Source organism: Hypoxylon fragiforme, assembly GCF_022984875.1.
Source record: "Hypoxylon fragiforme strain CBS 206.31 chromosome Unknown GGS25scaffold_10, whole genome shotgun sequence".
Taxonomy (NCBI): Eukaryota; Fungi; Ascomycota; class Sordariomycetes; order Xylariales; family Hypoxylaceae; genus Hypoxylon; species Hypoxylon fragiforme.
The window spans coordinates 2,217,475-2,236,741 of record NW_026054765.1 but is presented as its reverse complement, the minus strand read 5'-3'; the positions used below and the strand labels follow the sequence as shown (position 1 = coordinate 2,236,741).

At 50.6% G+C, this 19,267-nt stretch overlaps 7 protein-coding genes across 7 annotated transcripts; 4 read left to right on the top strand and 3 right to left on the bottom strand.

Annotated features, from left to right (window-relative positions):
- Positions 1 to 1,115: 1,115 nt before the first annotated feature.
- Positions 1,116 to 1,591, top strand: GGS25DRAFT_526555 (uncharacterized protein; the record flags this gene model as incomplete). The annotated part of the gene is made up of 2 exons (XM_049265010.1): positions 1,116 to 1,216; positions 1,285 to 1,591. The coding sequence occupies 2 exons, from the start codon at positions 1,116 to 1,118 to the stop codon at positions 1,589 to 1,591; spliced, it is 408 nt and encodes a 135-aa protein (XP_049112587.1).
- Positions 1,592 to 3,652: 2,061 nt separating this feature from the next.
- Positions 3,653 to 5,347, bottom strand: GGS25DRAFT_526554 (uncharacterized protein; the record flags this gene model as incomplete). Its single annotated transcript, XM_049265009.1, has 4 exons — positions 3,653 to 3,890; positions 4,144 to 4,396; positions 4,460 to 5,070; positions 5,139 to 5,347. 4 exons carry the CDS (start codon positions 5,345 to 5,347, stop codon positions 3,653 to 3,655), a joined length of 1,311 nt encoding a protein of 436 aa, XP_049112586.1.
- A 2,066-nt stretch (positions 5,348 to 7,413) lies between these two features.
- On the top strand, positions 7,414 to 9,674 carry GGS25DRAFT_96724 (uncharacterized protein). Its single transcript, XM_049266182.1, has one exon. The coding sequence runs from the start codon at positions 7,704 to 7,706 to the stop codon at positions 9,255 to 9,257; it is 1,554 nt and encodes a 517-aa protein (XP_049112585.1). The 5' UTR covers positions 7,414 to 7,703; the 3' UTR covers positions 9,258 to 9,674.
- Positions 9,675 to 10,411: 737 nt separating this feature from the next.
- Positions 10,412 to 12,108, top strand: GGS25DRAFT_96716 (zinc-binding oxidoreductase CipB). The gene has a single exon (XM_049266181.1). It carries the CDS (start codon positions 10,881 to 10,883, stop codon positions 12,003 to 12,005), a length of 1,125 nt encoding a protein of 374 aa, XP_049112584.1. The 5' UTR covers positions 10,412 to 10,880; the 3' UTR covers positions 12,006 to 12,108.
- Positions 12,109 to 12,112: 4 nt separating this feature from the next.
- GGS25DRAFT_511684 (MFS general substrate transporter) lies at positions 12,113 to 15,004 on the bottom strand. Its single transcript, XM_049262735.1, has 9 exons — positions 14,260 to 15,004; positions 14,129 to 14,205; positions 14,002 to 14,053; positions 13,776 to 13,950; positions 13,668 to 13,691; positions 13,540 to 13,611; positions 12,967 to 13,470; positions 12,753 to 12,913; positions 12,113 to 12,670 (listed from the first exon to the last, which is right to left on the bottom strand). Exons 1-9 carry the CDS (start codon positions 14,806 to 14,808, stop codon positions 12,263 to 12,265), a joined length of 2,022 nt encoding a protein of 673 aa, XP_049112583.1. The 5' UTR covers positions 14,809 to 15,004; the 3' UTR covers positions 12,113 to 12,262.
- Positions 15,005 to 15,236: 232 nt separating this feature from the next.
- On the bottom strand, positions 15,237 to 16,506 carry GGS25DRAFT_511682 (uncharacterized protein). The gene is made up of 2 exons (XM_049262734.1): positions 15,434 to 16,506; positions 15,237 to 15,365 (listed from the first exon to the last, which is right to left on the bottom strand). Exons 1-2 carry the CDS (start codon positions 16,218 to 16,220, stop codon positions 15,358 to 15,360), a joined length of 795 nt encoding a protein of 264 aa, XP_049112582.1. The 5' UTR covers positions 16,221 to 16,506; the 3' UTR covers positions 15,237 to 15,357.
- An 869-nt stretch (positions 16,507 to 17,375) lies between these two features.
- On the top strand, positions 17,376 to 19,015 carry GGS25DRAFT_528605 (uncharacterized protein; the record flags this gene model as incomplete). Its single annotated transcript, XM_049265203.1, has 1 exon — positions 17,376 to 19,015. Exon 1 carries the CDS (start codon positions 17,563 to 17,565, stop codon positions 19,012 to 19,014), a length of 1,452 nt encoding a protein of 483 aa, XP_049112581.1. The 5' UTR covers positions 17,376 to 17,562.
- Positions 19,016 to 19,267: the final 252 nt, after the last annotated feature.

The following is a 19,267-nucleotide window of genomic DNA, read 5'->3' as shown; positions in this document are numbered from 1 at the left end:
TTGTGCCTATATCCGAGTGAAAGTGTTAGGTAAGCCCTTTGACACCGCTCCCCAGTTTAATTGTTCATCATGTCTCGATCTGTCAAGGCGGGAGAGCTGGTCTATCCTAGTGGTAAATCTCAACATATCTGGGGAAGGCTTATGGACCAAGAGTCCAAAAGCATGAACGGGCCAGAAACGCAAGCAACGTATGATGAACAGGGACTCGCTGGTTGTTTAATAATAACTAAACTATTAATGTAGCGGTCAACTAGTTCTGAATTCGTAATCGGAAAAGATGGTAATAGAGGTGTTGTACACCTTAGGTTGATAGTTACTAGGTAGGTAATAGGTAAGAGGTATTATGTTATAGATTGTATAGAGTTCTCAGCGATAGTTACTGTGAGCACAGGCCATTGTATAACAGCTGTGTTATACTATTTTCATTTTTTAACAGGGAAATGAGCTATGCATGATATTATCCCATGTTGTTTGGCATCTCTGTGACATGGCAGGAAACAATTTAGTTTCTTCTAGACTTTTTCGATGTCTTTCCCCTGATAGACCGTAAACTACAGTAAGTTGAGTAGACTGCATACCTGAGGCGCGTTTCTTACCTCCAGTAGTACATAATTCAAAGCATGTATATTCAAAGCAAGTATATTCAAGTCACGTGAATCCCCTAGTCCAGTACTGCCGCCGAACTTTGGACTTATGGGCTGTAGTTATTAGTTACCAATAATGCCGAATTCTCATCGATTTCCTGGAGCCGTCACTAGCGTTTCAACGGAGAATTTGTAGGTATTTTGTAGAGAATAGTATACTAGAAGCTAATATGATGTCAATCTAAGGAGTATCAAAGGGGCGAGATTTTAGCGGCCCGCTCGATACGAGATGAGGTTTATGCGCGAGCGTCGTTGGCACTGCCGATCAACTTGCAGCAAGGGCCCCACTTGCGATGAGACTCTACAGATTGAAACTACATCACGATCAATATATAAAGACTTGGAATGTTGCCATATCTAACCATCTTGTTGAAATCCTCACCCAGCAATCAAATCAATCATTCACTCACTACCCAAACAACTCAAACAATCTTTTTACCTCAAACCCCAAACCAAACCAAATCCATCAACATGAAGTTCGCTGCTGCCCTTTTCGCTGCCGGTGCGTCCGCCGCCACCTTCTCCGTCTCCGACTTCTCAGCCGGCTGCATCCGCCACAGCACCCAGTGCCTGTAAGTGCCACTCACAACAGTTTTCCACGGCTTATTATCAGCAATCAAGACTAACATGTGCATCCTAGGTACTCCTTCACTGTCATCCAGCCCAGCTCCATGGAGACGACTGGCGTCAAGTGCTCTACCCAGGTCCCCGCCAACGTCGGTGGCACTCTGCCCGACGTCAAGGACGCCGCCTGCACTGAGTCCTCCAGGACCTTCAGCATCGTCAAGGGCGCCGACGGCCTGACCCTGACTGTCTCGCAGCAGGTCACCCCCTCCAGCTTCCAGACTGGATCTCACCTGCTCCCCAACGACCAGCTGGTCACCTCCAACGACCCCAACGCCGTTGTCCAGAGCTACACCGGCCCCACCACCTTCGACCTCAACTAAGGGCTTTGCTTTGGCTAGCAAGCATATGATTTTTTCGATCTTGAGCTCAAAATGAGAGGAGGATTTGATGAGATGATGCATCGGGCTGTGTTTGAACTGGGGCTATAACGTTTCGCATGACATGTTATGTTCGTATATATATACCTATACATATTACAATAGAATTGTCGGTCTATTGCCGTTCAAACATCAACCTGCCTTCTGTGACATTTTCTTCTTTATGTCTAGTGAATTGAACATGAGTTAGCCAGCAGTTCATCCCTAAAGCCCCAGGTGCCTAGACCACAATTAACCGCGATAGCACTAACTAAAACATTATGCTTTGGATAAACGACAGTTCGTCAAATTACATGACTAATCTAAGTACTTACTCGACAACTGAATAATTGGCACTGGTACACCTGTCATGTAAGTTGCGTAAACAGGAATACAGTAACACCTGAAGTCTGTGATGATAATTCGTCCTAAGTCCAGAACATCAGGGGTTGAGGGATTGACAGAGAAAATAAGGGGTAAAAGTGGGTCTTGCGATTTACATAACGTACGTAGATGCTGGAAGACGATCAGCATCGATTTGCGCTGAAATCTCAGATGTTTACACCAGGATATTCTAGTTACCTGGTACTCTGGAAACATAGTATGCTATTGTTTCCATCCTTGTTTATGTCACGTTACAGCTCGAGGCAGTGGCGAATAACAACGTTGTGGTCGATCAGCTCTTCACCTGAACATTGTAGACTGCTAAATATAGAGAAGGCGCTGTTATACCAGTGCACATCTCTGGCAAATCCATATTCCCCCCAGTTCTATTCTCAAATCCCATCCCTAACAGGTACTTCATGATACCTAGTCTCGAGGAGGAACCGCGGATTACCTACGCTCAGAAACCGTTGGCGACTCTGGGCGGTGCCCAATATGAACGACTCTGTTGGCCTTAAATCTTAATATATGGAAACTACCTACCCGTGGATCTACCAGATGGCTCCCTCTTCTCCACCTACGTGAGAAGCTTAGGTGTTGGGGCCGAATTGCATACCTAAAAGAATATGCTTAAGAGAGTTGAGAACCGTGGAACTGAGGCGGCGGGCCGGCTCATCCATCCAAGAAAAAGGGGAAATCATTCAACATCCACAATTGTGCACAGAGCTGAGGGGAGCAAATGGGTGCAAAGGTACATGATCAATTTTTATTTTTTTTCTTTGTTTCCATGGTTTGAATATTGGCGTTGGAACAAGTTGAACCCGGGAGAAATAGATGGCTTACCTCAGCTAACTATCACGTTGAGAATGAAGCCATATGAGACGGTTACAATGTTCCCTTTAATTATAGATGGTGGATATCTTCATTGTTCCTACCTATTCAACTCTTTCCACGGTTCGATCCAACTAACCATCCACTAGCCCGGCTGTCCGTCCGAGCCGGGCCCAATTACATAATGAAGCTTCGCGTCGTCCATGGTCAATCCGTGGTCGTCAGTTCAACACGGACCACACGATGAACCAGTTTATGCCAATTGCGAGTACAAAGCGATGCGAATGAAACATGGAATTTTAAAATACCGTAAGCTAAAAGAATGGGAAACGGGCGATTACGGAATTTGGGGAAAAAAAAAAGGGTTAAAAAGTAAAAAAACATACAACACCAGGGATTCGCTGGTCGTCACCGACCCAACTACTGATCTGGCGGTATCTGGCTTATCTATGGGAGAGCGGACGGGATCCCGAGTTTTCCAGATCCTATGGTCGTATGTGCTAGAATACACTGCTATTCTATTTTATATCTATAGCTACCGCTAGGTCCTTGGTAATGATCACAGCAAACACTTTGTCAATAAGTGGGTTAGGGTTACCTACAACAAATTCGTGTACACTCAAGATTTTATATTCGGGACCTCATCTTCAGCCATCTACCTGGCTTAATCGTGCGATTGGTCTTGGTTATCACTGCCGCGCCCTTTCCATCTCTAAAGTGTTAGGACTTAGTTGATAATGGAGGGTGCGTAGGTACGCCACCCTATGTCTCTAAATGGCAGTGAATTAAATATCGCCATTCCGCTCTAGCCTAGAACACATTACCCCTTTGCCTCTTCTCATCCTCTTCCAGCTCCTTCACGTTTATATTCCTCCACACAGCAACACAGATAATAGTCAACGGAATAAGCGCAGAACCCACAATAACCATCTTCCGCCCGACGTACGCTCCGGGCACCCTGAAATAGACGATCAGGGATGTGCCCAAGAGGTAGATTGGGATTGCTGCCAAAGCGGGATATTTTACATGGCCGGTATAGTGGATGTTTCTGGGTGAGGTGGTAGCTAGGCTCCGACGATGCATAAATATTTCGGGCACCTACAGAGCGATAAATGGACCGGTGAAGTATGATGTGAGAGAATATCCGTTAAGCACGTAGCTTGATATGCTGATGCTTAACCCGTGTACTACTTATAGATATGAGCTGTAGTAAGCGTCCCAAATACTGTATCATCTGTTAGTCTCACGTAGGCAAGCCACAAAATAGAGTACCTGTGAATGAAGAAAAGGGGCCAACTGACAAGGTGGTCATGAAGACGACGAAGTTCGACATCACAGCACCTAGAAAGGGCCGGTCTTGTAAAAACTCAAAGGGGAAGAACTTCACCCGGGCGAAGAATTTTTCCCAGATCGCAAATGCGACGAGTCCGACTACTCCCATCACTATCATAACGATGATGCTGGCGCTCTGCCATGAGTGGCTGGCCGATCGTACGAGACTAAATGGGAGAGTGGTCAGAGTAAAGCCCCCTGATATGAGTACGGCGCCGACAACTATTTGCATCGTAGTAAGTTAGTATCAAACGTTTCTCAAGATAAACTTGTCGTATCACTCACGGTCAAACTCAATGGTATAATGCCAGACCGACTGCAACGTCGTGCGCCCCGATTTCGGTCGAATGAACCCCAGCCTCCTCGCCTTCCGTTCATGAAAGCTGAGGATAGCGATGACCGGGAGCGACACCACAATCACTATGATCGCAAACGCACCGAACGCCCACCTAAAGTTAACCTCCGCATAGAACAGCCCCGCGATCTTCGGGCCAGCGAAGGTCGTAGCAAGGTTCGGCGTCGAATTGATAGCGAAAATAACCGTCCGGTTCTTGAGCGTCGTGATATCGGCCACGAAGACATCGATGACGAAGCCGAGCGCGACATGGCCGACCCACGCAAACACCTGCGCCGCGGCGTAGGTCTCGACGTTCTGGCAGGGGGCTTTCATGGTCATGCCGACGGTGATGAGGACTAGCGCCCCGACAAACCCCTCCATGCGGCCCCGGATTTCCATGATCTTGCCTAGGCTGAGCGTCACGACGCCGCCGATAACGCGCGCGGCGACGTTGATGGTGGCGAGTAGGCCGTGCCGGGAGAAAGAGGACGTGACGTATGGTGATAGGGCGCCGTCGACGGAGGACAGGAGGGCGGATACGAAACACACGAGGTAGAGACTGAAATCGATGGTCAGTAATACAACACCTATACACGTATTTCTAGCTTGTGAGTGTGTATGACCTACAAGGCGAAAGTGGACCATAGCGAGTTCCGGGACCAGACGGCCGTGATAGCCTCCACGCGCTTGACGCCCTCCTGCATATGCGACGAGTCGGAATCCGACGCTATCTTAGGATCGTCGCGCACTTCCGCTGCAGGCTGGGCCGATGCAGTGGTTTTCTCTACATCGCGACCACCAGAGGCTTGTAGCTCCGTGAGAAATGTAACCGCCATGGTGTTTGTGGTTATCCTTCTTTTTCCAGATCGCAAAGACGTACCATAGGCACAGAAGATACCTACTAAGGGTCTGGGAGCGATGCGCAGTAAGAAAGCAGAGCTTCACCATAGACGTTTATTCAGAAGCGATCACCGTGGGATTGCACGATCTACCTATACCTAAGTATCTCTACCAACTTAGGCATCTACATAATAAAATCCTCACCCGCCAAGCTTTCAATCGTCTTCCCACCTAGTTTACGGCTGAAAAACGCCACCACAATACACACGCGAACTCATCTATCATCACAAGCAAACGAGCGATAACGGCCAGTCAAGCAGCGCATATCCATGCCCGCATCTTCCCATCATCTAGAACCTTTCCCTCACTACTATACTTCTCTAGGGTAGTGTGCCGAGAGTCAGGTCAGATAAATACGATACACCTTCCTCGCCGTTCCTGCATCCTTTGGGGATCGGAGATGTCAGAAGTACTTAAATTTTTATCAGATGATCAGATAAGATGGATGAGTAGGAGACGATTGATCAGGGTCGTAGTCGCTAAGGCAAGGTTGGGTCTTGGTACTGAACTGTACCCGCGAGGTTCTGACCTATTACTACTAGTAGTATAGCAGCTGAAGAGAAAGGCAAAGTCGTGCCTCGGCTCCATCCTACGTTGTCTGCCTGACCCCCCCTGACTCGATCCACTTCACTCACTGCAGTGTTCAAGCTCCTTCTTAAGATCGGATAGGCTGCCTTACTAGGCGAGCACGATGCTTTAATTCAAAGATTTTGTACCAATGCCGTGTGCTTGCTTTCGGTGGTGTCTTGATCGGATCTCTTGGCATTGGTCATTCTACTTACCCGCGCGATCGCGCCTGTAAATAGACTCCTGGTCAGAGTCGCTGCTCTGAACATTATTATTCCCTGATCTCATGCCGAGCTGACTCGGGTAGGCCATCAACGCGGCTAGCCGGATGATAAATAGAGGTTGACAGCTCTTGGCTACCTAGTACAAGACGATAAACCCGTATAACGCGCTAGATTCATGCAGGGCAGCTCCGTGAAGGCATGAAGATCCAGGAGCAGGCCTGATTTCCGAGCCAGCACAAGCACGCGTGGGGGGAGATTGACGAGAATGAATCCGAGGAGAGTCACAAAGGCCATACCACGAAGTATCGAGCTGATCCTATTACACCTCGGTAAATGTTCTTACTCGGGAGAAAAGGGGTCAGGGGGGCTTACTAACCATTGATGTGAAGAGTGCAAGGTCACCAGCGGTCCATTGGTATTAAAGTTGGGCCCTATTTCCTCTGAAATCCAGCCCTAATTGAAGGGAATGCAGTAATGAGCGTTGAGTGTTGAGTTGTTATAGGAGTATGCTGTGCTAGTATGATCTTAGGCTTGAAATCAAATAAGGGGGTGCTGTTTGTCAGTCGAGGGCCGACATACCTCAGTCAAGAACATTTTATATTGCCTTTTCTACCTTAAAAGTTGGATGAAATGCATTACCAAATAGGCGTGTAGTAATACCCTTTTTCGTGTTTCTTCATGTGATAGCTGAAAAGGATTAGCGATGCGATTCATCATATCAACTATGGCTTAAGGAGTCAACCCAACCCTTTCTCTCAGATAGCGCCTATGATGCAGCCCCTTATTAGATACACTGACATGAGCTAAATATATTTGATGAGAAATGTAAACCATTCATCTTTTGGTGTAGCGGTATAATCTCACATCTCTTCCGTCCGTCGATTTTCCAAGCAGGTATCGTGGGTGAACAGCCTATACCAAACAAGTCAATCTATGTTACAACTTTCATGTCTCAAACCTTTAGATATCAGTTCAAAGATAATTTCCTTATTCCAGCACATATTTATTCTTTCATTGCTTTATTCTAGTAAACATTGTTGTAAGTATGAATCTCATGTTGTTCTTGATACTACACGCATCCTCGACATCCACCAACACCAAATTAAGAGCAGGTGGTTTACGCGAATATCTGCGGGGTAAGTCCTCAGGTATTATATCTTCAAAACACCTGGAATATGCAGAGATACCTTAGGTATCTAAGAACGTATGTAGGCAGGTAAAGGAGTTTTTGTTTTGAGTAATATGGATGCAAGTTCTTTGGTTCCCTTGGTTCCTTAGGCAAACAGCGATACCTTAGGCAGGTAGATAGGCATCTGCGCACATTTTCAGAAATGAATGCTTTTACCTACACCTTCTACCTCTCTTATTACTTCTCAAATCAGACCCTAACTCTACTAGAGAAGGATTCCTTAATAACACTGATTCTTTACATACCTCTCTTGCCCAAGCTTGAGACGAACATCTCCTAATATTTCCAATTGAACTATAGGACGACATCATAATGGCGCCCGATATGTTTACTCTCGCCAAGCGAGTTCAACTCATTGAGAAGGCTGGAGACATTGAGACCATCAGTGATTTCAATGCTTCTCCCCTCTTCACTGAATCGGTTCGCTATCATGCTTCCCTCAACGAGACTGCATCTCAGCCGTTCTCAGCTCAGTACGGTCTTCTTGGTGGCAACATCACCGACGATGCCGCCAAGATGAAGCTTAATGACTTGATCTACTACAATGTTGCTGCCCCATCCAGCACCTTCATCTGCGGCAGCCAAGGATCTGGCAAGAGCCACACCTTGTCGTGCCTTCTTGAGAACTGCCTTATCAAGTCCGTTGCCAACGAGTTGCCACGACCCTTGACCGGCATCGTATTCCACTACGATACCTTCATTTCCGATGCCGGCGGAAGTCCTTGCGAGGCAGCCTTCTTGTCGACCGACCCCAAGATGAAAGTTCGGGTCCTCTGCGCGCCCACAAACATCACATCGATTAAGAAGACCTATTCGAACTTCCCCAACATCAAGGTCGAGGAGCTCCGCATCAACGAGGCGGACCTCAACACGAAGCGCATGATGGACCTCATGGCCATCAAGACCGACGGCGACATGCCGCTGTACATGCACGTCGTCACCCGCGTCCTGCGCGACCTCCGACGCGAGCAGCAGTCCGCCGATTCGGGATTCAGCTACCGCGACTTCCTGACCCGAATAATGAGCGAGGAGCTCACGGACTCGCAGAAGACCCCGCTGATGCAGCGTCTTGACACGCTCACCAGCTTCATGGCCAAGGAGAAGGTCACCATGGCCGCCGACAACTTTAATCTGCATATCAGCCGCAGCACCGGCAACAACTGGGCCCCTACCCCGCGCCAGTTGACGATCGTTGATCTGTCCTGCCCCTGCGTGACTGCCGAGACCGCGTGCTCGCTTTTCAACATCTGTCTGAGTTTGTTCCTCGAGCAGAATCCCGACAAGGTGGGCCGCGTGGTCGCGCTCGACGAGGCGCACAAGTACATGAACGCATCTGCCGAGGCTAGCGCCCTCACTGAGCAGCTGCTCGCCACGATCCGTCTGCAGCGACATCTCGGCGTCCGCGTCATCATCTCGACTCAGGAGCCTACCGTTTCGCCTAAGTTGCTTGATCTCTGCTCGGTCACCATCGTCCATCGCTTCACGTCGCCGGACTGGCTGCACACGCTGCAGCGACATTTGGCCGGTGTATCAATCACGCGCCGCATGAAGGAGAAGATGGGCAGCAACGGCCTTGGCAACGGCAACGGTAATAGTAACGGTAACGGTAACGGTAACGGTAACGGTGTAGCGTCCCTCGGAAGCCGTTTCCAGACCCTCTCCCTCGAGGACTCGGACCCGACGCTTGCCATGTTCATGCAGATCGTCAAGTTGCGCGTTGGCGAGGCGCTGCTGTTCTCACCTAGTGCGGTCATTGCGGTGGATGAGAAGTGCTCGGCTATCGAGAAGCTGAACAACGGTGTCCTGAAGATCAAGATTCGCAAGCGGGTCACGGAGGATGGAGGAAAGAGCATTATGGCGGGTTAAGCTTGATGCATACGTTCAAGCTGGATCCCGGTATGAACATAGGGATGGAAGCTTGTGGTGTGCGATAGGGGGCAGGAGTGAGAAAAGGACTGATCCGTAATTCATCCAGGAGTTTGAGATTAATTCGCATGTGTGTATTTGAAACGTCGACGACGTCTCGAGGTTACAGTTTATTTAGATGCTCAATGGTGAAGGACTGATGCAATTAATCCATACATGAGGATACCCAGTTTCGGGTTCCTATGTACCTACCTTAGCAGTCAAGAATTCGAAGAAATTGATGTAACTTTTAAGGGTATCCTTGCCCAAATTTTCTAATGCCAGTGTGAAATGGATGCCACGACATACTTGATCAACGTTATTCGGAAGATCAGCGTCGCGTCTGCAAATCTGATACTATCCGCCAGGATATGCCTACCTACATATATAAGTTTTACTTGGACGCGTTGAGAATAGTCGTCGGACGCGACGAAGGTAGGTATATGTAGGGCCCCGCTCCGTACGCTTCACGAACTACTTTATAACTTGTGTTGCTAATATATAACTATGATGAAATTAGACAGAAATGGATTCGAAACTAATATAACCGTTGGAGGCTCGGATCGGGTTAAGTAGGACGATGAGTAGGACGATGACGATGGGTTTGTGCTTGTGTTTGGAACGATGTTATACGGAAACGTGCACATTGTAGCCAGTACCCCCCTAAAGCTACACAAGTCGGAGTATAGGAGTATTTTTTGTTCCATACGGACGACTTGTGTGCCCATCACCCAGGCCAGTAATACGTACCGAGGCAGTGATGAACCTGCATAATCGCTTAACGCCGGTGTTGACCCCGTGATGGCACGGAAAAGCGCATATAAGGCGTTAAGTACCTAGATAGATACGGAGTTCTATCACAACCCCTTTTCCCAAAACGGAATCCTTAAATCCGACCAGCCCGGTCTTTGTTGGTAGCATCTAACTAACCTAGGTAACTTAGGGAGCTGCATCCCTGTGTTTTCCATTCTGTCGGTAGCTGAGGAGGGTCACTAAAACTGGAGCTAGTCTATAGATGGAATAGCCTCGGGAGATTTTGAACTCCGCCTAAACTCGATACCTTGTAACTACATGAATATCCTACCTAGTAGAATATCCATCAATGCAGCTTTGGGAGTACATGAGGTACATCGGGTTCACGACCGTTACCGTTTACATATTACTATCATTGATGTCTCTCCCAGTGTTGTTGCTACGTAGCAAAAATAGAAGCCACCTGTGTAACGAGAGATAAAAAATTCATTCATAGCCTCATATGCCAGCTGACGTCACGGTGCAATTTCATATCATGATATCTTTCGAAACTCCCGGCGGGCAAACCCGGTCCCGTCTCCGTCTCTCTATCGTCTCTATCCCTTTCGTCGAATCATCTGACATTTTACCTTACACTATCATTGTTCCATTCAATGCTTAACTTCAATGTTTACAAGATCATCCTACGCAGCTATCCGTCTCACTGTTATCCGTCTCGGACGTCTGCAAGTATTACTCACTATCTAGTCTCTAGATACCAGTGACATACTCACCACTTTTCAACAGAAAGGAAGCTGTCAACGCTGTAGTCATCACCACTCCTTTACCAAAATGCCCCCCGAGAACCGCGCCGCGTACCTCGTCAGCACGAGAGCGAAACCGCTCGTCGTCAAGCCTGCTCCGTACACGCCCCCCGGCCCCGACGAAATCGTCGTCAAGAACGGCGCCATCGCCGTCAACCCCGTCGACTACGGCAAGCAGCTCGGCGGCGACCACATGTTCACCTGGATCAAGTACCCCTTTGTGCTCGGCAGCGACGTGGCGGGCGAGGTCGTCGAGGTCGGCGTCGGTGGCAAAGCTGCGCAGCTGTTCAAGCCGGGTGATCGTGTCGTGGGCCACGCCGTCGGCATGGACAAGCGCTCCGCGAAGGCTTCGGAGGGCGCCTTCCAGCTGTACTCGGTCCTGAGAAGCCACCTCGCGAGCAAAATTCCCGACGACTTGTCGGATGAAAAGGCGTGCGTGTTACCGATGGGTATATCCACCGCCGCCTCCGCCCTCTTCATCAAGGACAACGTCGGCCTGCAGCACCCGACATCGAGCTCACCTCCGCCTGACGGTGTCGTCATCGTGTGGGGCGGCTCAACCAGCGTCGGCTCCAACGCGATCCAGCTCGCCAAAGCCGCGGGCTACGAAGTCTTCGCCACGGCCTCGCCCAAGAACTTCCAGTACGTCAAGGATCTGGGCGCGTCGCAGGCGTACGACTACCGCGACCCGCAGACGCCTTCTACCATCATCGCGCAGCTGAAGGGACGGACGTGCGCGGGCGCGATCGCGATCGGCAACGGGTCCCTGGAAGCGTGCATCGACATCGTGGCCGCGGTGCCGGGCCGCAAGTTCGTCGCGCAGGCGTCGGTGCCGCTCGACGCGGCGAAGCTGCCGTCGAGTGTCCTTGGCGTCGCGGGCGTCATGCTGGGGTACGTGAAGTGGAACGTGGCGGTTGCGATGCGAGCGAGGTTCAAGGGCGTGGGCACGAAGTTCATCTGGGGCACGGATCTCATGTCGAATGAGGTGGGCGCGATGATCTACAATGACTTCTTGCCGAAGGCGCTGGCGAGGGGGGAGTACCAGGCCAAGCCGGACCCGCAGGTCGTGGGGAAGGGGCTGGAGCATGTGCAGGATGCGTTGGATACGAATATGAGGGGGGTGTCGGCTGCGAAGGTTGTTGTGACTCTTTAATAATGTACCTAGGTACAAAGAGAGCAGTATTTACGCATAGGTGTACGGAAAGTGCCAGATAGTAACTTGTACCAAAATATAATTCTAGATCATAGTCTGAACACTATGCATGTCTTTCCAACTTTCCATGGATGTGTTGACACATTACTATTACCATTTTGACATTATTGACACTGATCCGCGCTCAAGTAGTATAATGATCTACCAGCCATCCCGTGCCCGTTGTTCTAGCATACTCCATGAGACACCCGCCTGTCTCACACCCGGAGGTTCTCAGCGGAATTATCCGAGTCCACCTCACTCGTCTTCTTGTTTCTGATATTCACAAATCCAAGACACCAGCCCACGAGAAAAGCCGGCGTAGCGATGCCAGCCGAGAACCACCACACGCGCTGCAGGGCGTGCGTGTACGCCCACTTGACGCTAGGCAGCAGCGCTGGCCCCACCGCCCGCTCCAGCGCGTTCGCCGTCGTGCCCGCGTTGATGATCAGCTGCGGGTTCACGCCCGGCGCGTCCTGCGGTATCAGGTCCACGAGGCTGTTGGTGAGGATCGTCTGCCCGAAGACCATCATGATGGCGGCGCCGAAGTTCTGCAGGAAGACGAGGGTGGACATGGCGGGGGGGATTAGGTTGCGCGGGAGGGTGTTTTGCATGGCGAGGAAGGGCTAGGTAAGTAGACAGGAAAACATCAGCATCTGATTGAGGGCGATGAACCTTGTAGGGTAGATAGAGGGAGGGAAAACTTACGATTGCCATGGCAAGACCGCGGCCAACTCCCATCAAGATCTGGAACCCGACCCAGTAGCCCGTAGGCGTGTAAGGCGTGAGAAGACTCAAAAGCCCACACCCGATCGCGTTGAGGGCAGCGCCTATGAGAAGGGGCGGGGTGAAGTACCCGATCTTCTGGACTACAAGTGAACCAATTAGCCTCAACTCCATCTCTACTCATCTCATCACTTACTCGAGCCCCCCGCCACAATCCCAAAGACCATCTGGCACAGAATATTCGGGAGGATATACACGCCGCTCATGAACGGCGAGACGCCCAGAATCGCCTGGAAGTAGATGGGCAGATAGTACGCCGTAACAAAGATGGTCCCGCCCATGAACAAGCCGCAAACACAGCCGGCCCAGACGATCCGCCGCCGCATCATCGAGTACGGCACCATCGCGTTGTCGCCCTGGTACCAGTCCCAGACGAGCCATATCAGGAAAGTAACACCCGCGCCGCAGAACAGGCCAATCACCTCCCGGCTGTTCCACGCGTACTGGTTCCCGCCGTACTGCAGCGCGAGGAACAGCATGATGGCCGCCGGCGCGAAGAGCGCGAACCCCGGCAGGTCGAAGTCCATGACGGCGTTTTGGAGCAGATCCCGCGCGCTGGGCTTCTCGATGTGGTCCGGGATGCGGATGAAGATTATTGCGAGGGCGACGACACCGCCGATCGGGAGGTTGAGGTAGAAACCTGGTTTTTTTTAGGGGATTGAAGGTGAGGGTGTTTTGAGTGGGGGTGGGTTGTTGGGTAGGTACTTACACCACCGCCAGGTCACGTACTCGGTAAACGCGCCGCCGATGAGGGGGCCGAAGGCGATGCCTAGCTGACCGACTACACATCTCTGGTTAACGGGGTGCTTTCTTGGGTTAAGAGAGTGGCCTACTTACGACCCATCGTGAATCCAATAAGACCTAGATGTTTGTCAGTTGTGTGATCTTAAGAATATCTACCTGGTGGAAGAGGTAAATATTGAAAGGAGATAAAAAAAAAAGTACCTGGTTGGCGATGCGGCGGCACCGCAGAATTCAGAACTATCAGCGCTCCGTTCATGAGGCCAGAACCGCCTATTCCCGCAACACCTCTCCCGATAATCAACATCTTTGAAGACGTAGCGGCCCCGCATACGACGGAGCCGACCTCGAAGATGACGAGGTACACCAAGAACGCCCACTGTGGAAATGAGGTAAGTTTCTTGTCAGTGGGATGCTAAGAGTGGCCTACTTTGGAGTTCAATTTGGAGTAGATTTTTCCACCCAGAGGTTGTAACGCCGAGCTGGAGATTGATTAACTACTTGGCACCCAGTAGGTACCTACCTATGGAAGGGGAGGGGGAAAGGGGGAACCCTACGATGCCAGCTGAAAAGCACTGCTATACCACCCGACGTCCAGCAATGAGTGAAATTCGTCGGTAATGAAGGGGGTTGCCTATTCGAACTTGTTAAATACGTAAACCATCGGGTGCAAGTGGTTTTTACATACAGTAGCGAGAATGGTGTTATCCAACATGATCAGAAAATAAACGATCGTTAACGCTGCCAGCACTAGGGCTAGCTTAATGCCTGTCACGTACTCAACTTGCTTTTCTTCGGCGTCGTTAGAGTCATGGCTATCTGCCTGTCTATTCGCATTTAGCCCCTGTTGCGTGGGTGCATCTCTGGCCTCTTCTTCTTCTTTCTCGGATCCTACTTTGGGAGTGGTTTCCTGAGAGGTTTGGTCGTTGACTGGCTGTTTCTCTTCGGAATCCCTGTGGATGGGATGCTTTTCGTCCGGTTCTGTAGGATCTTTGAGCTTGCTGTCGATGGCTTCCGCAAAGCTGGTAGCTAGGGTTGTCGTTGACTGTGGTAAGGGTAGGTCCTGGTTTTCGGACGCCATAGTAGGATCTAAATTATCTTCGATATGATTGGTAGGAGATTCCTGTCTTTCAGACATGTTCACAGTTCTATGAAGTTCACTACGGGACGAAGAAGAACTAGCTACAGTGGTGACTGAATGTTGCATTCGTATCCTGTGATTTTCCTCGAACTCCATCTTGGGAGCCTTTCCTTATGCTTGGTGAATGGCACGAGAAACTATTAGGTTGGGTAGGTAAGATAAGGCAAGGTACATATGTAGATGAACCGGAGATTCCGGTGGATAAAAAAGAGGTTACCGGTATCAAGCTCTCCAGGTCTCACATATCTGTCTGTCCTATCTAGGCGGCCAGCAGAAACAAAGTGAGTAAAAGTGCATATGGAATGGATGAAATGGATATCGCCTTTCTCCCTGCCTGCATACTGGACTAGGCTACCCCTGTTTTATTGTCATTAATGTTGGTACCTATAAGTATTCCCTTGTAGTCGGATGCATACGTGCATGGAAGGGATCGTCTATGTATATATCGAGGCGTAAAAGGGGTGTGGCAGGGAGCGGAGAGATTTAAGATGCCGAATATATGAGTTCAATATTATGGCGTTTGTCTCTATTCCACAGATGTTCCAGTTCCAGTTCCAGATCCATCCAGTTCCTGAATTACCTAGTAGTATGTACTCTTACTCGTGTACCAACTCGTCTAGATACCTTTGTTACTTGTATTACCCTCTATCTAGGTAGGTACTTACATATCTAATATCACATCACATACAATGTTAAATCCAATCTATCTGATCCGCCTCAGTGAACAAGGGCTGAGGGAGTTTTGCCAATTTCCATCCCAACGCGTCAATCCCGTTACGCACCATCTCGTCAACGTCGAAGTCCCAGATCTCATGACAGCGCCGCCACAGCTCATGTCCCAACACTTGCGTGTCTTCCCTAGTTTGGGGGTCCTGCCATTCTAACATCTCACCCAACATACGACTACTTCGCACCAACCATTGGGAGCGGTCGTACCGCATCTCATTGTACACCGCGAGTGCTTTGGTAACCATGTTACGGATTGGCATCACCCCAGCTCTTTGATTGACGGATGCCAGCAGCTCGGCCAGAGCCAGGGAGTCCTCGATGCCGCACCCAGCCCCTGCACCGTGGTGCGGAGTTGAGGCGTGAGCCGCGTCTCCGGCAAGGCAAAGTCGCCCACTTGCATATGTCGGTACAGGGTTGTCATACATGTCAAAGATGGCCCACTTGTCCAGCTTGTCGGGTAACAACGACATAATGGTACGCACGGCTGGGCCGAAGCCCGCGAACGCATCTATGGCCTCGTTTTTGGTCGCTGCAGCCACAAACTTGCCGTCCTTCTCCGCCCACGGGCTCGGGTCCGTGACAAATGCAACGACATTCATCATGGTCCCGCCGGCGATGGGGAAGGTTAGCGCATGAGCGCCGGGGCCAAGATGCATCAATCGCGTGCTGGTCTTTTCGTCGCCCAACGCTGCACGCGCTTTGTCCATGGGTATAATGCCACGAAAGGCGAATTTATGGGAGTAGCTTGGCTGCGATGAAGCGTGGGATTGACCAAACATGAGCGGTCGTAACCGAGAGTTGATGCCATCGCACCCGATGACTATTTTCTCATTACAGAGTCAGTTACCTAGTACCTTTGGTTTATTGGATACTCATAGAGATGTACGATGTGGGACTCGGATGTGGACAAAGAGAAATAAAAGAAATATCAGAAAAAAAAAAAAGCATTTGACTTACCAACATCTGCCTCCGCTGTTGAACCATCCTCGAAACGCATCAGGACTTTGCTTCCGTCGGATACATCCTGTACCTCTTCCAAATTCTTCTCCATCTTAATACAGTCAGTAGGGATGAGGTTAACCAGCTGCTGCAAGAAGTCAGAGCGGCGGCACCCCTCGAAGCCCCTCTCGCCAAGGTATATCTTGTACATTAACATCTCGAGCATGTCTGATGGGTCATTGCCGTTATGATGGAATCCATCAACGTAACGAAACCAGTCGTCATTATTCCGCACTGCCACCTTTCGGAAGCTGTAGTGAATCCGGGGATCTAACGCCTTCATGGCCCGCTCCGCATTAGGGGTGAAGCCAATGCCGGCCCCGAGTTCACGGAAGGCTTGGGCTCTCTCGTAGATGGTGAACTTCACATTTCGACATAGCAAGCCAACCGCAAGTGTCAGACCCGTGATGCCACCCCCGATGATGGCGACCTCGACGGAATTTCGAACCGTCATCGTCTTTGTAGGGTAGCGGTATGGAGTGCGAAGAGCACCAGAAGAAACACGAGTCGAAGGTTTCGAAAACATGGTCATTGCACACACCTGGGCACGCTATGCAAATCTGGAGACGGGGTTATTCCTCGATATATTATCTACCATGACTACCTAGCCCACTCAATCTATAAAGCTCTCTCCTTTTCTTGGATGACAAATTAACATCCATCTACTCTACACGCAATGTAATTATTAGTATGGGAACACGAATTCGATCTGATGACGGTATAATACCAGGTATATACCAGGCTTCGTCGTTGAATAAGCGACTACCAGAACGATGAGTGGTATACGGTGTGCCAGACAGAGACATTTAGATTGACCCAAATCCAAGTATTCTCATCAAAGCGTTAAAAAACCACCTCAGCGAACTACGTATTCGCAGTTCGCAACCGCAGCCTTTCAATTTACTCAGTATTTCGAAGTCGGACTCCGGAGTTTCATACTAATAAATGGATAGGAAATCAGCGGAGAAACCTCCGAAGAATGTAGGAGTTAATCTCTGACGCGTATGTATGACATACTCATATTTAGATGGACGGAGGGCCCCCCCCTTGCCCATTAACATACGTGGAAACTTACCAGACCAGACCACTACCTTTTCTAGAATCTAAACTTCCAAGGTTCTCATGATGCAATCTGGCCCAATCATGCCACAGTCTGTACTAGGCCATGGCAGTCTTCATACCACAGCCGGTCCGCCAACCCGCTTTCAGGATGTCGTTGGCCAATTCCCTCAGTTGAAGACTTACAACCATGCCTGCGCGGTCTTTCGCCTAGCGGACGACGTGACCCAGGATACGGTGATCGCGACACTGAAAGGGGGCCTCGAGAAACTCATCTCTAAGGTCCCCTGGCTGGGTGAGCAAGTAGTTCACGAAGGTCAGGAGAAGGGAAACTCGGGTGTGATCAAAACGGTACCATTGCCTCAGGGAACCTCCGTCGACAAGCTCATACGCGTAAAGGACTGTACAGATATCTGCCCTTCTTATGAGGAGATCGTAGTAAAGGGTGGCCCTGCCACGATGCTGGACGGAAACGTCCTTTGCCCCTTTCCCGGATATCCATTCGGTTACGACGTGGCCAAAATCGGATTTGCTCCTGTGGTAGTAATCCAAGCCAACTTCATCAAGGGCGGCGTGATCCTGAACTTCTCCAACCAGCACAACGTCATGGACACCAGCGGCATGTTCGTGTTCATCGCACTCCTCACAACACTGCTGCAAGGAAAAGAGCTTCCCCAGACCTACATCGACCAAGCCAACCTCGACCGCGCAAAGGTGATCCCCCTGCTCGACCCCGGGCAGCCGATCCGCGACCACAGCCACCTTCTCCGCAGCTCCATGACGCCCGCGCGGCCCCCGCCCGCCGGCCTCCCCGCCTCGCCCTTCCGCTGGGCCTTCTTCCGGCTCTCGCGGCCCGCCATCCCGCAGATCAAGGCCGCCGCCTCCCACAAGCAGGACTGGGGCAGCTCGGTGGCCTTCATCTCGAGCAACGACGCCGTGAGCGCGTTCTACTGGAAGCGGCTGGGCGCCGTGCGCGTCGCCAACGGCAGCGTCGACCTGTCTGCCAAGTCCAAGTTCTCGCGCGCCATCGACATCCGCGCCGCCGTCGGGTGCCCGCCGGGCTACATGGGCCAGATGATCTACCATGCGGCGACGGAGCTGACGTACCGAGAGCTTGCGGCGCCGGAGACGACGCTGTCGGCGGTTGCGGCGAGGCTGAGGGCGAGCTTGAACGAGTCGGCGAATGAGTGGGCGGTCCGCAGCTATGCGACGTTCCTTGCGGGGATTCCGGATAAGGGCGCGCTGGTGTATGGTGGGGGTCTCAACCCGGCCCTTGATGTTGGCGCGTCCTCGGTGTCGCAGCTGCTCACGGGCACGCTGGACTTCGGGCCGTTGCTGGGGAAGCCGGACTTGATTCGTCGCCCGAACATGACGCCGGTTGGTGGGCTCATGTACATATTGCCGCCTGATGCGGGCTCCGGGGACACGCCGGTGCTGGTGTGTCTGAGCGAGAGGGACTTGGAGGGGTTGAGGGCGGATGCGGAGTGGAGTGCTGTTACGGAGTATATTGGTTAGGTACCTAGGTAAGGTACTTGCATGCCTGGGGATGATAGGGGATACATTGGAGTTGGCAGGATCGTTGTCGTAGAGACTTTCAACAATGGTGCTCTGGCTTATCCAGGGAATATTCACTTATTATCTACAAGTCTCACATCATATGGTAAAGTATAGGTACGTTTATTGAATGATAGAAACGAAATTCTCTCAACATATAGTGTGGCATCTTCGGAGCATCCTCATTGTAAAGGGGTAAATCCTTCTGCCAAGC

Bases quoted from the DNA above. Each gene is read 5' to 3' on its own strand.
- GGS25DRAFT_511682 (XM_049262734.1), bottom strand. From the start codon at position 16,220: ATGTTTGGTCAATCCCACGCTTCATCGCAGCCAAGCTACTCCCATAAA.
- GGS25DRAFT_96724 (XM_049266182.1), top strand. From the start codon at position 7,704: ATGGCGCCCGATATGTTTACTCTCGCCAAGCGAGTTCAACTCATTGAG.
- GGS25DRAFT_96716 (XM_049266181.1), top strand. From the start codon at position 10,881: ATGCCCCCCGAGAACCGCGCCGCGTACCTCGTCAGCACGAGAGCGAAA.
- GGS25DRAFT_511684 (XM_049262735.1), bottom strand. From the start codon at position 14,808: ATGGAGTTCGAGGAAAATCACAGGATACGAATGCAACATTCAGTCACC. The intron at 13,951-14,001 runs GTAGGCCACTCT...TCATTTCCACAG, and splicing joins ACTCCAAATTGAACTCCAAA to TGGGCGTTCTTGGTGTACCT. The intron at 13,471-13,539 runs GTAAGTACCTAC...AAAAAAAACCAG, and splicing joins GTACGTGACCTGGCGGTGGT to GTTTCTACCTCAACCTCCCG.